Raw genomic sequence first — 18,058 nt, 5'->3', positions numbered from 1 at the left:
AGGGCGAATCAAGTTTCAGGCCACCCAGGGTTGCATAGTGACATAGTAGGGTTGTAACCTATTTTACTATATCTCAAATAAATAAATACAGAATGAAGACTGCAAATCAGAGAGACTGCTAATATAAACCATCCCAGCTGGGCATGATGACACAAGCCTGTTAGAGTTCAGCACGCAGGAGAGTGGGGAATGACCGCCGCCAGTTTATGGGCAACCAGAGCTGCAGAGCAAGAGCTGTCTGATGAAAACCAAACTGAGCATTTTCGATGCTACTGGGAGAGCAGTGACCCAGTGAGGTGGCTCGGGGGTGGGGAGCTTTCTCTGCAAGCACATGCAGAGGTGAGAACAAAGAATGACTTCACACAGCGAGTGAAAGGACAGCTGGGGCTACTAAACCCTGTCAAATAGATAAATAACAAAGTGCCAGGCCTGGTGGCATTAGCCCCTCATCCCACCACTTAGGAGGCAGAGGCAGGCGGATCCATGGTTCAAGGCCAGCCATGTCTATGAAGAGAGTTCCAGGACAGCCAGGACTACACAGAGAAACCCTGCCTAAAAAACAACAAAAAAAGCTATTTGCTTTTCCTTCAATATTCACTGCAGTTACAAGCTGGAAGCACCTAAAGACCCAGCACCCCCCTTCAGTGAGAAGCATTTCCATGTCAGCTATTAAGAGCACCCACTTTGCTGCTCTGCATAATAGTCCAGTCTCTCACTCTGGCAAATCCTCAACTAGAATTAGATGCCTGTCCCTGCTCCATTGGTGAAAGAGCAAAAGAACACACGTTGATGTGCCCACAAGTCTCTCCTTTCCAAACTCAGTGTAATGAAAATAAAATATACAATGACATAATCAGGAACTGATTCCAGACTATATGAAATTAGAAATTATGTAAAAATTATTCTGAACATGAAATAGCTTTTAGGTTACAAGTTTTTATGGCCAGACATGGTGGTGGTGTATACCAGGAATCTCAACAGTGAGGACACTGAGGCAGGAGAATCGTGAGTTTGAGACCAACCTCAAGTATATACTGAAGTCCTACTTCAAAAAGAACGGGGGCAGGGAGCTCCCACTTGATTTTACAATGACCACCGGGGAGAGCATTTGCCTAGCATGAAGAAGACTGTTCTACTCCCAGAATCACTGGGATTAAATGTACACAGCCTGGCAGTAGTGGTGCAGGACAGAAGTAGGTGGATCTCTGCGAGTTCTACGCCAGCTTGGCTTAAGATTGAGTTCTAAGATGGCTAGGGCTAGACAGTGAAATCCTATGTCTCGAAAAAACAAAGCAAAACAAAACAAAACCAGCACACAGCCCCCAAGGGCTTACTAGCTTCGGTGGCTCATCACTGCAGGTAAAAGGATACGCTGGAAACAATGTCTGGTGAAGGGAAGGGCCTGGTTTGTGCACTGCTCACCCTTCACTGTTCCACTGCATGCTGCTGGCTCCACCTCCTTCACCTTGGTCTGGCTGAGGCTAAAGACAGAAAAATACAAAATTCATTTTAAATGCTCTAATAAATCAGGGTACTGGGTTTAAATGTTGATCTCACTATCTTATTTATATGTGTGTGCACCCATGACCATAAGCACAGCAAACCTGCGGAAGTCAGAGCAACTCCAGGGAGCTGGTTCTCTCCTCTTCCAAGCAGGCTCTGGGGATCAAACACAGGTCACTGGGTTGGACGGCAAGCACCACCGCCCACTGCCCATCTCCATGGCCCCCAGGATAAAGCTTCTTGAACATGCTCACTCTAACTATCTTTACTATACACAGTCACTAAAACACAAGTATGCAGTAAAGTCAGCAGGTATTACAATTGTCAAATGTGTTACTTTACTGACCAACTAACATTCAAGGCAAGCAGTGATATCAGAGTGGTTCTCAAATACACCTATCTGCTCATCTCGTTTTCTGAGACAGGGTCTTCCTCTGTAGCATACACTTGGCTTACTCCACTTACCTCCTGAATGCTGGGATTAGACCTATCTAGGATTTTTGTTTTGTTTTGGCTTTTGTTATTTTGGCTTTTAGGGAAAAGTGTCTCCTTATGTAGCTCAGGCTAACCTAGAAAGCACTCACTATCCAACACAGACTGGTCTCAAACTCATAGCAATCCTGCTTCAAACTCCCCAGTGATGGGATCACAAGGACAAGCCATATGCGCAGCTTTTGGGTCGATGAAGCCCCTGAAGCAGACAGACCCTCTTCACTACGTGACAGCTTACACAGATGCTCTTAAGTTTCACTGACTTCCTCACTTTGGAAGCAGAGACAGTAAGCACCTTTAGCAGGAAGGACTGCCTGAGCAGAGACCCGACACACCTTACCATTCAGGAAGAGTGGGGAGGGCTGCACAGTAATCAGCTGAGTTAGTTACAGTCTCTACTTTTACAATCAGGACTATTTGGTCACCTAGTGCTAATGAACAGTAAATCTACAAAGACACCCATACAGGGATTTTAATCTAGCAACATGGCTAGAATACGGACACACCCTTAGTACATACCTTTAATCCCAAACAATGAATGTAAAGTTAGTTTGTAGAAGGAAGCATCCATATTTGAAAGTGTTATCTAATTGAGTGGCAGGCTAACTGAAGAATCAGAAAAATATTTGACAGAATAGGATCTGATCTCACAAGAGCAGAGAGAAAAGAGAGGCTGCTTAACAGAGAACAGGAAGAAGAGAGGGTAGGTTTTGAGACAGGCTGAAGAGGACAAGTTAGACACAGGTGAAGACACAACAAGCCAGAGAATGAGAAGGAGCCAGAAGTTTAGAAGAGATTGTCAAAGTTAGTATGAGGCCAAGCAGAACAATTCAGTCAGAAGCTGAGAAGCCTTTTTGAATCAGTTTGAGAAGAGTTTTGAGCCAGACAGCTGAGTTGAACCACCCTGCTAGAGTTCAGAGAGAACTAGAAAGTTTAAGTTTATTCAGCAGTAAGTCTCAGAGTTGAAAACATTCTAGGTCTAGATAAGATTATACAGAGGCTAGCAGCTTCCAGGACTAGGCCTAGGTTAGCAGACAGAGGCAATAAGCCTTGGAGACAGCAATTACATCAGGTAAAAGTTATTTTTACAAACACCTTAGTGTCAAATGGGAAAGGGGATGTGAATATTCTGAAATGGTTTAAGTTTCATATATCCTTCATACATTCCTCATATATCCTTCAAAATGTGCTTACTTTGAAATACTTATAAGGCTTACAATTCCATGATTCATTATTTGAATACTATCTTAACTTAAATCACTTGTTATATAAGCATTTAAACTTCTATCTCATCTGTAAGCAATGTCTGAATTAGGCTCTACCGAAAGCAGACACTGGGAGGCAAGGCTACAGCGGTAGCACTAGGAAGGTGCTAGAGGCAGGAGAAGCAGGAGCTCAGTGCAGCTCTGGCTATGAGACTCTCCAAAAAACAAAGACTTCTAAGGACCAGCAAAATGGCTCAATTAGGTAAAAGTGTGCTTGCCTCAAATCTAGAATCTGAGTTTGGTCTCCAAAACATACATGGTAAAAGAAGAGAACTCAAACCTGCTATTTGCTCCCTCGCCCTCCCCCCCCCCCACACACACACATATATACACGCACTAGAGTGCAAATTTTAGAGTAGAAAAAGACTTTAAAAAGGTAGAAAAGTGGACGGCTGGAATATCTAATGTCTTCCTGGGAAGAGTGGCACAGGCCTTTAATCCAGGACTCAGAAGGCAGAAGCAGGCGATTACCTACTAAACCATCTTGCTGGTCCTTAATTTGAAGCCAGTCTGGTTTATATAGAGAATTCCAGGTCAGCCAAAGCTACATAGTGAGACCCTGTCTCAAAACAAACAAACGAACAGAATATTAAATTTCTTTTCTTTTTCTGTTGGTGCTGGGATTGATGCTGAACACCACGACATACAGACAACCTCAATGAGCAACACGCAACTGCAGCTCGTGCTGACAGTGTGCTTCCCGCTACTCCTAGAAAAGGTGTTTATACTATTAATGTTAGCCTATAAAAAATGCACAATTTTCCATAAGGAAAGCTGTATTATATTAGCAGCTATGCCCCAAATTGCTTGGTCTAGATTTTTATACCACATGGTACTCAATATAAAACAGATAATTTCACTGAACACTTTAATAATCTACTGAGCTATCTACCAAACCCAATATGTGTAATATATTTCCTTGCTTCTCTCTTTTCTTTTATTAAAACAAACAAACAAAACAGTCTCATGCCACTCAGGCTGGTCTTAGGTAAGCTCTAAGTTGCTAAGAATGACTGAATTCCTGAGCTTACTTCCTAAATTCTGGGGTTACAAATTTGCATCTATCTCTCTCCCTCTCCTTCTCTCAGTTTACCCATCTGTCTCATAAATCCAAAGTCAGAATTTCATTATCTCTATGAACATGCTACAATCACTATGGTATTAAATACAATATTACCAAAATAGTGCTAATCAAACACAGAGAATTCCTGTGTCATTAATCATGGGTGAAGTAACTAAAGACAAATGGCATAAGCAGTGTGGAGGCTGTAGGGAGCTATAGACCCTTTGGTTTGTTTGTCTGTTTTGTGTACCAGTACCGAGACTGGAACTGAGAACCTCTCGCTCAGCCGGGCGGTGGTAGCGCACGCCTGTAATCCCAGCACTTGGAAGGCAGAGGCAGGCGGATTTCTGAGTTCCAGGACAGTGGGCTATACAGAGAAACCCTGTCTCGAAAAAAAAACAAATCCAAAAAAAAAACCTCACACTTCCTGATCCAAATACTCAACCACTAAGCTGCATCGCCCAGCAGTCCAACTTGATATTTTATTATCTGGTAACACATCATTAATTAAAAAACAAAACAAAACACTGAAGCTGGTTTGGGAGGTGTTCTGAAAGCAACTTATGAGTCAGAGAAAAAGCTGGAGGGATGGTCCCCAGTGCACTGTGATCCCGGGTTAAAGCCCACATAACTACCCACAAGGAAAAAGTCAGATACAGCTTTTTACGGTACCAGATTGCCTCAAACTCACTGTACAGACCCTTATATCTTGGATACGATCATTATTATAAATTAGAACCAACTGGGGGATGCAATGCCTACGCGCATAACTGTGTTATGCTGCAGATATAATTCCTACTGATATTATACAGTGAACAGACTTCTAAAGCATTAGGAAAAAAACGGTTGAACTGAGTAAACTATCAAATAGAGAATAGACTGCCACATGTTAAAATTCTATTCATCTCTGAATCAACTGAAGATCTCAGAATGAAACATATGACATTGCTTCTGTATTCACAGAAATTACTGTGTGGAGTGGGAAACTTATTCAAGTGACTCATGACTAAAATAGAAAAATTAAGAGTATATAGACTAATATTTTTCAATATTCAATAGTTAAATCAGTAACATCTTTTTGTATGTAAACTTATTTCTCTCTCTCTCTCTCTCTCTCTCTCTCTCTCTCACACACACACACACACACACACACAAAGTTTCCACCTAAAATGATACAAACTAAAAATAATAATTTTTTTTAAATCAGAGCTTGATATTCTAAGTCTGAAAACTGGCTCCTTAGCTGGGCAGGAGGGCATGTGCTGTAATTCTAGCACTTGAAAGCAGAGGTGGTATTACTTTAAGTTTGAGGCCAGCCTGGGCTGTATATCAAGTTCTTGGTTTTTTGTTTTGTTTTGTTTTTTTGTTTGTTTGTTCATTTGGTTAGTTGGTTGGGGTTTTTTTTGTTTTGTTTTTGTTTTTCAAGACAGGGTTTCTCTGTATAGCCCTGGCTGTCCTGGAACTCACTCTGTAGACCAGGCTGGCCTCGAACTCAGATATCCACCTGCCTCTGCCTCCCAAAGTGCTGGGATTACAGGCGTGTGCCACCACTGCCTGGCTGTAAATCAAGTTCTAAGACAGTCAAGTTAACATGACAAGACTGTTTCCTGACAAAAGAAATGGAAAAAAAAGACATTTCCTTAAAGTGAGATGTTAAGAAATGTTTAACTCAATGCTTTAAATATGTATTTCAGGTAAAACCAATTAATAGTTATAACTATAATAAATATATATATTTTAGAATCCTGTATAAATGAGAATATAAAATTTAAATTACAATTTTAGGTTATAAACACAAACTATCTTTTTTAAAAAATACATAACTTAATTATTATAAAATTTCCTACATCAAAATAGCATAAAAATAATTTCTAATATTCAGATTTTTTTAACATATTATATAAATGCTATTAAACTGTATTTTCAAATGAATTTAGGAGAATGGTCATCATATATTTCTAAGAAGAAAAACTGGATACAGATCTTTATGTTTTGTGCTGGGGGTGGTGGTGTTTATTTGTTTAGGATGTAGTTTCAACCAGCTAGCTGGAGTTGAGTTCATGCCTTCTGTTCCCGACACACACAGTGTTGGAATTACAGGTATATGATGTAGGAGGAATCTCTTGTGTAGTGTATAGAAGCATCACCTGTCAATAAAAATCTAATGGCCAATAAGCTGAGCAGGATTAGAAGGTGGACCATCCCACAGAAAGAGAGAGGAACTCTGGGATAGTCGGGTACAGAAGACTACAGACCTGGACTTGAGGAAGTTGGATATATGAAACTAAGGAGAGGTAACTAGCCACATGCCAGACATAGAATAGTTAAATGGTTAAGTTAATATAACTTACAACCTAGTGGGAACAGGCCTAGCTTATGGCGTAGGCATTTTTTAATTAAATAACAAGCGTCCAAGCTATTATTGGGGAACTGGGACACTGGTGGAAAAACAGACCAACAATGACCTTTTCAACAATACAGGTCAATTTTAACTTAAATACATAAAAGAGAAAAAGTCTAAAGAATGATCTCTATATTACACAGTCACTAAAAATTGTTTTCCTAGGTTTGGTGGCACATGCCTGGAATCCCAGTACTTCTGAGACAGAGAACAGGAAGCACAAGTTTAAGATGGGCCTGAGTATGTACGTATGTATTTATACATTGAGCCAGAGAGACAGAAAGAACAAAAAGAAACAACCACCAGGTGGTGGTGGCGCACGCCTTTAATCTCAGCACTTGGGAAGCAGAGACAGGTGGATTTCTGAGTTCAAGGCCAGCCTTGTCAAAAGAATGAGTTCCAGGACAGCCAGGGCTACAAAAGAGAAACCCTGTCTCGAAAAACACAAAAATAAAACAAAAACAAAAACAAAAACAAAAAACCAAAACCAGCAACAACAACTCTTATGAACACAAGGTAATATGCATATTAAAAGAAGGCAGAGCTAACACAACTTCTATATAATACAGAACATTCTAACATACCTTCTATAATAAAAGGTGTTTTATTATAAAGTAAAACTACTAGGTTATAGTTAAAAGATTGATTTTTTAAAAATAATAATTATTAATTTAAATAACAGGAAAAATTTAAGCATTGCAATATCTTGCTTTTGTTTATTTTTTTAAGATAGCTAACATTGTCAGTCAGATGAAGTAGTGTCTGCTCTAATCTCAGTACTCAGGAGGCGGAGGCAGAGGCAGGAGGATCCAGAGTTAGAAGCAGGCCTGGATGAAACAGAGTCACAAAGCTAACAAAAGCAAGAGAAATAACATTCTCAAATCTCTTCAATGAATAATTCTAATGCAACTCGCGGAATCAAAGAACTAGTAAATGCTTTCATTTGTCAGTTCAAGACTGTGCTACCCTACCTACCTCCGAGGTAGCACTCCTTCTGAACAACAAAACCAAACACTGCACGGCCCTCAACTACTGGGACTTAAGTGCTCACCTCACACAGTGCCCCAGCTATCCCTCAAAGGTGAATAAGGCAAAGTGGGAGCCACGGCCTGAGAAGGGAAGGGAGGCCCTGCCTCCGTGCGCTTGCTCGCTAACCTGGCTCGGCTGCACGCCGCTCTCCGCAGTTCTTGGATCAGCTGACCAGTGCACTCGGGCTCCTTACTGGCCGCCTGCAGCAGCGCCTTCCTAAATGTATGCCGGCATTTCTTTTGTCGAGCCTCTGCCCGCTCCAGGCGGCAGAGGTGCTTGTATTTCTGCTGAAAGTAAGTGCAAAGTTGGGTCACCCTGGAGCTCCTGCTCTCCACGTCGTCGTCATCTGACCTGGAAAGTGCGGGTGAAGGGGAAACTGATTACATGGAAGGTTCGTGTAAGAAAGGGGGCGTAAAAACAAACAAGGGGGTGAATACACAAGGTCAGCACTTCTGTGGCATGACAACGCAAACTTAGGAAACCAGGAGAAATTCTAGGCGCGCTGACAACAGGCACAAGTCGGTGCTCATCCTGGCAGGCCTGGCTCTACCACACCAGGGCGGGCGGTGGGCGCAGGAAGGCCAATCACTTCTCTACCCCTGCTCACTTAGAGGATACAGACATTGTACCTTCATGAAAACTGACACCGCAGAAACCGAGCAGTCACTTCCAATAGCACTCACTAAGCGCTACACTTTACATGTTCTGGTTTATGGCATCTCTTCTCACTTGGAGAATGTATAGCACAGAACCGTGGAACTGCCGTGGAGCGACGACGGGGGAGACATCTACACTGTTATCACAGGCCAGGGTGAGTTTCCTACCTTGCTAATGTGACCGACTACTGATCCCAATTTAAGTATTTTCCGGAAAGGATGCGGAGGGTCCGTCCTTCTAAGCCAACAGTGCTGTGCTGTGCTTGCACAGTATTGCCAACCAGCATCGAGGGCAAAATGGCAACTTTTGTATAGGACAGATTTGACCTCATTTTTTATTGTTACGAACACTGCACTTTACTGGAACACTGCTGTCACATGATCGTCTTTATCTTCTATTATAAATAAGCACTACACTGGCACCCCCAGAGAAAGGGCATTAACACTGCCTGTCTCCTGCGGCTCAGTATTTGTTTTTATTTTGTTACAGGGTGGCAGCTGACTCCATATCAGCCCACAGCGTGCTATTGTATAAACATCTGTTTAGAATATCTCCTAGAAACATGTCCTTTATAGTATAGTTTCTACTATAAATACAGAAATTTAAGGCTCATACCTCTATCTTTTCATTTACTGAACATCTACTGTGTGTCTGTCTATTATGGTAACCACCACAGGAGAACCAAACAGAAAAGAGTTTGCCATGAGATTTACACAAGAGAAATCCATTCCCAAACGGAATCACGCAAAAGAGGCCAGAACCAGTAATTAACACAGGGAGTGGGGCAGAGAGACCTTGTGTTAGAGGCTCAAGTCTCTAACACAGGACAGAAAAAATATCTCAGGGCTTGGTGACATATTCAGGAGACAGAGGCAGGAGGATTGCCTTGAAATCAGGGCTAAGTTTGTATTCATGGTGAGCCTTTATTGAAAAAAAAACAAAAACAAAAACAAAATCAACAAAACAGAAAACTAAGATTGGGGGGGGGGCATGGTGGGAGGGGGCTGTCCAGCCAAGTACAGTGGCACAAGTTTGCAATCCCAAATTCACTGCTAGCTCAGACTACACAGTGAGTTCCCGGTTAGCCAGAGTGTGTCTGGGAGGGAAAATCTAGGAGTGTCTTCAAAGGTCAGGTTCCCAGGCCTTCAGGAAGATCCCCTGCTGAGAGGCTAAGAAGGAGCTTATGTTCCAGTTATTCCTCAGAGTCTCACTGAGGTCCACACTGCAGAGTTCTAGCAGGGCCAATGGGTGCTATGAATGTCCTATCGATGAATATGACAAACTGTAAGCTGGAGGCAGAGGTATGGAAAGGAGTCACTGGGGCTCGCTGCTGAATGAAAGGCTCGAGCTGCAAAGGAGCAGGAGCGCTAGCCTTGAGGAAAGTATCCATACTGAGGACAGACATCAGGAGACCTCCCACAGATGGAGCACTGGAGACAGGACGGGAAGTGCACGTGGTAAGTACTGAGTTAAGAAGGGACAGAATGGAGGGAGGAAGGACAGCTCAAGTTTCTAAATCTAAATGCCAAGTTAAGAGTTTAGTGCCAGGCCTGGTGGCACCAGCCTGTATTTCCAGCTGCTCAGGAGGCTGAGGCAGAAGGTTCCCAAGTTAAAGACCATGTGGACCTGTAGGGTGAATTCTGGTCCACCCTGAGCAACTTGGCATGACCCTGTCCCCAAATTAAGAAACAAAAAGGGCTGTCACACAGCTCAGCAGAAGAGCACTCATCCAGTGGTCAAGAGGCTCAGTTCCCAAGAGGGGAGGCTGAAGGAGAGGTGAACTTAATTTCAAAGATGAGGAGAATCTTTATAGGCATTTACAGAAATGGATAACAGCCAGACATGGTAGTGCTTGCCTTTAACGCCAGCAGTCAGAGACACAGGAGGATCTCTAAGTTTGAGGCCAGCTTTGTCTACATTGAGAGTTCTAGAATAGCCAGGGCTTTGTACAGAAACCTGTCTCAGCAACCAAAAAAATAAAGAAAAAGGTGGCAAGTGCTCAGCGGGTAAGAACAGGCGCTGTGTATGTGTGAGGGTCTGAGTGTGGATGCCCAGAACCCATGCCATGTGAGGATGGGAGTGAAGAGGGGAAGAGATGGCTCGGGGATTAACAAGTGTGTTATTCTTAGAGTACCTGGTTTTCATTCCCAGTCCCCCAGGGTGGCTCTCAACATCCAGTTGCAGGGTATCAAGGCCCCACTCTTATCTTCCTGGGTACCAGGGATATATGTAGTGAGGCAGGATGAAAACTCATACAATAAAATAAATTAATCTAACAAAAAGGGGTGGGGGCGTGGTGCACACACCTATAACCCTAATAGGTGGGCATGGGGACTGCTAGCAGTCTTGGTGACAACCAGACTAGCATTAGGTTCATCGAGAAACCTGATCTGAAAGGAATAAGACAGAGCGAGCCAGAGTAGGCCAATGCATGTACACACAACACACACACACACACACACACACACACACACACACTACACTAAAGCTGGGCAAGTAGTAAGAAGATAGTTTAAGACAGGCGGTGGTGGCACACGCCTTTAATCCCAGCACTTGGGAGGCAGGGGCAGGCAGATTTCTGAGTTCGAGGACAGCCTGGTCTACAGAGTGAGTTCCAGGACAGCCAGGGCTACACAGAGAAACCCTGTCTCAAGGGAGAGAGCTGAGGAATGTGTGAGCCTCAAACAACAAGGGCACTGTCTCTCAACAATTCTGTAAGAGAAAAAGGCAAAGACAGAACACACACTGCTTCCACTGAGCAATCCACCCCAACTGACACCCAGGCTGGCCCAAGAATTAAAGTAGAAATAAATGGCTTCTATCTGCTGTCATTTATCTCAAGTACTAGGTGGGTGCTCCGTTGGTTAATCCACCATTTGTAGCACTGACCTCAAACCTCTGAAGTCAAGTCAGTGGACATGATGTGTACCTGATGGGTCTGTACCTACGAAGCTAAGCATGACAACCCTATTGTATGTTTTAGCTCAAAGAGCACAGAAGTAGGAGGCAGCCATCCTGAAGCATGAAATGGAATTGCAGCTCTCAACACTCTCTCTGGGCTAAGTGTCTCAGAATACTGTGCTGGGAATCAAACCCAAGAGCAGGAATGAATGCATATGCTACTGCAACCTCTTGTCATTGCCTATTAATAAAACCCAACTAACTCCCTTTGCTCCAGTTCCAAGTGCAAATAAGCTTTTGACTATAATTTGCTTCCATGTAGTCTTGGTTTATAACCAGTCTCTACAAAATCATTTTCCATTTCCTGTTGTACTAATCTATCACGTTCTTACAAATTCAAGGGGCATAAGATAAACTCTATGTCCATACTAGGAGGCTGTGAACTTCCAGGGATGGATCTGTATCAGATATCAAATGTGCTGGTCTCTATTTCATTGGGTTTTTATGTAGACCCCAAGTCTTTAAATAAAGGATTAGCTCAGTCTAAGAGCAATCATCTTCCAGCCCCACCACCAAAGAGGACATTCTGTTTGCTCACAGTGCACCAACTGTTTTCTTTGTATTGCTAAAGCAGTCACTAAGAAGACACACACCCATCATCTGCAGACCTCTGACCAATAACTCCTTTACAAAGGACACTGGGAAAAACACTGATGTGGGCCTCTTAAGAATTCTGAACCAGCATTTGATAAGCGAAGTTCAACTAAGAGGAGTTACCTTCAGAGCACTTAGCACAAGAGGAGTAAAATAGAAAGCACTATTTCTAGCTATCACAGGCATGGGGTATAAAGCATGGCGGACTCAGGGCGACCCTCAGAGTGACCCTGATCAAGTTCCAGCATGGCGGAACTCCAGCCAACCCTCAGCATGACCGCAATCAAGTGCCTTAGCTTCCTGGATATGGTTTCCACTTTTATAAGATGAAATTACATCAAATAATCTTCAAGATTCCTTTCAATTCTGTTATATTAAACATCAGCAAGTGGGAAAGATAGGGAAAGATATTTAGCAAGAAAACATCAAAGTTAACTTTGCTAGAACAATACAATCCATTGATTCCCAAGTTGAATTAAGTTTGACTAACTAAACCTACCTATAGCATAGTAAAATTTAAAAAACAAAACAAAACAAAACAACAACATTGGAACAGACAGGAAAAAGGCAAATTACTAAGGACAGCTTACGTGTGTCTTTCGTGTCTGAGGGTTTCTCGGATGGACCATGCGACCTGATATGGCGAAGCCTGATCTGAGTCCTCCAATTCCTCTCCGCTTTCCTCAGACCAGTCCAACCCTGCAGCAGACAGTGCAGATGACAGGTTAGACCAAACACTAATTTATTTAAGATTTACACAAAGACTGGCAAGATAGTAACAAGGCACTCACTACCTGAGTTCAATCCCAGGGAGCCACAATGTAGGACAGCACCAACTTCCACGCATTGTCTTCTGACCACATATGTGCAGTGGCACACATTCCCCCCATCAATAAAAAAATGTATGCAATAAAATTTTAAAACAATAAAATCCTGACAAAAACACTGTCTAAAATATATAAGCAATACCTAGAGCACTTCTACCACAGTGCACTTGGCGGCTACCAACGAACCTCTGTCCTTACAAAAGAATCTGATATACACTCAGCTTGAAACTACAACATTTTAACAGTAAGGCTATGCTATATTTCAAGAATGGGCTTCATAATACACTTTTTAATCATTTAGAAACAACAGGAGCAAAGAGACAGAGCTCCTAATATATAAAATCATTCAAATATCAATACGTCATACACTAACACTAAAACATTGGAAGCACAACATCAAAGTCACAGCTGGTGCTGTGGCTTACTCTGTGGGAGCACTTGGCTAGAATGCACAAAGCACTAGGCATAATCCCCAACAGGACCTGAAACCAAGCATGGTGCCACATGCCTGTGATCCCAGTGCTTGAAAGATGGGAGGTGGGAGGATCACAAGTTCAAAGTTATCCTCAGCTCAGGAGTTCAAGGACAGCCTGAGATTCGGGAGCCCCTGACTCAAAAAAAAAAAAAAAAAAAAAACCAAAAGCAAACCGACACAAACCAGGAAAAAGGAAAACAGGATAAGAAAAAACCGACTGGGCTCGTGCCCCTCATCTCGACACTGGGGAGGCTGAGGCAGACAGAGGCAGGTGGATCTCTGTGGGTATGAGGCCAGTCTGATCTACAATTGAGTTCCAGGCCAGTCAGGCTACACAAAGAGAAGTCCTATCTCAGGAGATAAAGGGGAGGAGTGAAAAAAGTAACTAATGTCGCCTGGCAAGAAAAAGTGAGTGTCTATGTGGTCGGTCAGCAGTATAAAGGGTAGATGTGTTTCTCCTCCTTGAAAGCAACTGTCAGTGTCAAGCAGGCCTTTAGGACTAGCCCTGAGCAGCCATAGAGTGAACCACAGAATGGAGTTTTCTTAATGTGTTCTCACTGACTTGAATGTGGACTACAAATGGTACCCTGAGAACACTACAATGTCTGATTTCTCCAAAGAGCCTTAGATCTCTAATATGCTTGGATTTACACACACAGACACACACACACACACACCAGGTGTGGTAGCTCATAGACTGTAAAGCACAGCACTCAGAAGACTGAGAAAGGACACTCTGAATTCAAGGATAAAACAATCAGGAGTGGGCAGGGAGCTGAAGAAGTGAGGGCAAATGCAGCCAAGACTCATGTGAATTCAGTCTCCAGAACCCACATGGAAGGAAAGGAGCAACTCTCCAAACTGTACTCTGACCTCTGTACATATTCCATGGTACTCAGCACACACACACACACACACACACACACACACACACACACACACACAAAATAAATAAATAAATAAATAAATAAATAAATAAATAAATGTATTCAAAAAAACAGTCTTGCAGATATTTGGAACAGATATTGACGAAGGGGGTTTACATAAATACGAGTTATGTGCTAACAGCTCTAGCAATCAGTAAAAGGGCCAATAAAAATGAAAAGGCAAATAAATACATGCAAGATAAATATTGCTTCATAAAACATATAAATAAGGGCTGGAGAGGCTGCTCAGCTGTTAAGAGCACTGACTACTCTTCTAGAGGTCTCTCAGTTCAATTCCCAGCAACCACATGGTGGCTCACAACCAAATGTAACAGGATCTGATGCCCTCTTCTGGTATGTCTGAAGACAGCTATAGTGTACTCATATACGTGAAATAAATCTTTTTTAAAACATATAAAGAAACATTCAGCTATATTGCTAAATATTGTCAGTACATCCCAGAGTCTACACATCAACACTACTTTCTCAATCTGAGGAAGGTACTGCTGGCACTGAGGCCTGTGGACTGCTGACAGCAACGGTGTGGGTGCCATGGTGGTAGCCACTACGTCTTCTCATGAACCATGGCATGGAGAGGCTCTCAGAGTGAGACAGGTGCAGGAAGGGCAGGAAGGGTGCAGTACACAGACGGAAGTTGTACTTAAGGCATTCTTATCTCTCCAACATGATTTGCTTTATTACAGCTCAGCCCTGAGTACCATCTAGCATACTGTATGACCAAACAGGACTTGTGCATGAAGCTCCTCTGCTGTGTGAAGAAAGGCTGATGATAGTTTTGGGTGCAACATGAATAAAATGCTTTTGCTTCATTGAATTTAGTTTAGCTTACATTACTTTAGTTTTGAGGCAAACTCTCGTGTAGCCTTGGCTGGTCATGAACGCACTATGTAGTAAAAGATGAATTAAACTCTTGATCCTCCTGCGTCCATCTCCCAAGTACTGGGATTACAGGTATTACTCTACATCAGGTTTATACAATACTGGGAATCAAACCCATGCACAGGTCTCATGCATGCTACAAGCATCTACGTCTACACCCCTCAATAGCATTTGCTTTCTTTCTTTTAATTGTTTTCACTGATATGAGTGTGTGTATGTGTATGTATATGTGTATATATGTTTGAATGAATGAATGCTAGTAGACACCCAATATAGACCTGGCTTCTACAATCATGTGCATGCATATACATGTATACACATACACGAAGAGAGAATCTCTTCTGTACTGTGTGGAAGCATCACCTATCAATAAAAGGCTTATTGGCCAATGAGCTGAGACAAGAAATAGGAGGTGGTAGTTCCAGTAGGGAGAGAGGAACCCTGGGATAGTTAGGGCGGAAAGAGATTTCACCCCCAAACTCTGAGGCGATAGATGCATAAAACTGAGAAGAGGTAACCAGCCATGTGGCACTCATAGAATAAATGGATTAATCAAGCTACAAGATAGTCGGGAGACAAGCCCAAGATCACGGACGGCCTAGGCATTCATTCATATATAATTAATCTCGGAGTCATTATTTCAGGAACTGGGGCATGGGTAAAGTCCACGGTTATACATACATACACTTTTCTAAATAGAGAAAAAGAAAAACACAGCTGAGATTGCTCAGAGGTTAAAGCCATTTTTTGCACAAGCCTGATGAACAAGTTCAGAACCCAAGTGGAGGTGGGAGAGACAGACTCTGCCCGCTGTCCTCTGATGGCCACGAATACACCAGCTGTCTGGCCTGCTCCCCTTCCCTCCACATGATTCATGCAAATAGATTTTTTGTTATTTTAAGAAAAAAATTAAAGATGCGACAGTAATTACTTTGCTGCAAAGCTATGCATCTACAATAGTTTAAGGTAACAAATACAAACTGGAAATAATTTAGCCATGATAAATTATGCTGTATATGACAAAATTATTTATTAACTTGCAAATACATGTTATACAAAATTTTAAAAGAGGTAATGAGTAAGTATGTATAATTGGAACTTAATTTAACTTACTTTAAAGAATTTACCAAGGTCATAACAAATGGGTATTTAATAGGTTTGGGATTATTTTATTATTTTTGCTTACTAAAATCCAGAACTTTTATTCAGATTCTGATGCTCTTTCCCACTTTCCATGGCTAGTAGGTATGTACGTAGACATACATGCAGACAAAACCTCACAAAACTATACAAATACACATATAGTATATGTGTTATTTATAGTTTATATATAATCTTAAATATATTTATAAAGCTCAATTTTGGGATTCCATCCTAGCAGTATTTGTTGAAATATATCTGTGCAGGCTATTCTCTGTAGGAAGAGTTACAGATGGCTGTGAGCCACCATGTGGATGATGAGAATCAAACCCAGATTCTCTCCATATAGTCTTATTTAAAATAAAAATTTTTAATGTACGTATATATATAAGAGTATGGCACATCTCGTGTGTGATCCTCTTGGAGACCAGAAGAGGGGACTAGGTCCTTAGGACCTGGAGTTACAGGTGATTGTGAGTCTCCCAAACTCAGGTATCCTACAAGAAAGGCAAGTGTTTTTAACTGCTGAGCCATCTCTCTGCCCCCTGTATTGTTTTAACGAAACAGGTTCTCACTCTATAACCTGGCCTAGCCTCAAACTCATGCCTCAGCCTCCCAAGTGCTGCATTACAGGTATGAGTCAGAAGCCCCCAAATGATTATTCTGTAATTAGATGATAGTCACACTAGTCACCAGCAATGGATAATAATACATGTTTACTCACAAGATTTTGTCACTGCTGTATTTCCAATCTATTGTGGGAATTAATGTTCTCACTGGCCCGCTGACCACTCACGTTTCTCCTCCTACTCATACCCTTTACTTGGCTTTCTAGTGATACCATATAAAGGAAATAAGGAATGTTTCCTACTAGGTAGAATTTTAGCTTACAGCACATCCAAAAGTATGCTCTAGGGGCTGAAGATGTGGCTCAGTAGTTAAGAGCATACACTGCTCTTACAGAAGACCTGAGTTCAGTTCCCAGCATTCTATAACTCCAGCTCCAAGGGTCACCATTCTTCTCGGCACTCTGAAGTCAAGTGTGAATAAACTCAGAGGGACATATATAATTAAAAACAAAATAAATTGTGTGTGTGTGTGGATTCTAGCAAAAGGCAGTGGTAGAGCACCTTTAATCACATACTCAGAAGACAGAGGTAGGATCTCTGAGTTCATGGCTAGCCTGGTCTATGGAGCAGGTGCTAGCACAGCCAGGGCTACACAGAAAAGCTGTCTCAAAAACAAACAAAAACCATAAACAAACAAAAAAATCAGAATTTTATCTGACTTAATGGTAAAAGATTTATCATAAAACCTGACTTGAGCCGGGTGGTGGTGGCACACGCCTGTAATCCCAGCACTCTGGGAGGCAGAGGCAGGCGGATTCCTGAGTTCGAGGCCAGCCTGGTCTACAGAGTGAGTTCCATGACAACCAGGGCTACACAGAGAAACCCTATCTCTAAAAAACCAAATCCAAAAAAACAAAACAAACAAACCAACCAAAAAACCACCTGACTTGAAAAGCCTTTCTTCTGAACTCTACACACACTAATACTTACAAAACACACACACACACACACACTCAAACACAGAAATAATAAATTGAATTAAAAAATAAAATAATAAGTTTTGTTTATATTTTCTTATTTTTCAATCCTGAATATGAACTACAATGAGAAATTTTAGGTTTTAACTTTTTTAGGGTTTCAGGTTTTAACTTTTTTGGGTTTCACTACCAAACTCTGGCTGTCCTAGAACTCCTGGAACAGGCTGGCTCAAACTTGGGACAACCGCCTGCCTCTGCCTCCCGAGTGATCAGATAATA

At 42.0% G+C, this 18,058-nt stretch overlaps 1 protein-coding gene across 9 annotated transcripts in view; it reads right to left on the bottom strand.

Annotated features, from left to right (window-relative positions):
- Positions 1 to 18,058, bottom strand: part of Ino80d (INO80 complex subunit D) — a 61,644-nt gene that overhangs the window by 15,092 nt on the left and 28,494 nt on the right. For all 9 annotated transcript variants that reach the window (XM_052191914.1, XM_052191917.1, XM_052191921.1 and 6 more), the window contains 3 exons: positions 12,556 to 12,664; positions 7,880 to 8,104; positions 1,372 to 1,481 (listed from right to left, as the gene is read on the bottom strand). In XM_052191914.1, the coding sequence (XP_052047874.1) occupies positions 1,372 to 1,481; positions 7,880 to 8,104; positions 12,556 to 12,664 (444 nt within the window). The remainder of the gene's footprint in view (positions 1 to 1,371; positions 1,482 to 7,879; positions 8,105 to 12,555; positions 12,665 to 18,058) is intronic.

This window comes from Apodemus sylvaticus, chromosome 9 (genome assembly GCF_947179515.1).
Source record: "Apodemus sylvaticus chromosome 9, mApoSyl1.1, whole genome shotgun sequence".
Classification (NCBI taxonomy): Eukaryota; Metazoa; Chordata; class Mammalia; order Rodentia; family Muridae; genus Apodemus; species Apodemus sylvaticus.
Note: the sequence above shows the minus strand (reverse complement) of the source record. Positions and strands in the feature narration are given on the sequence as shown.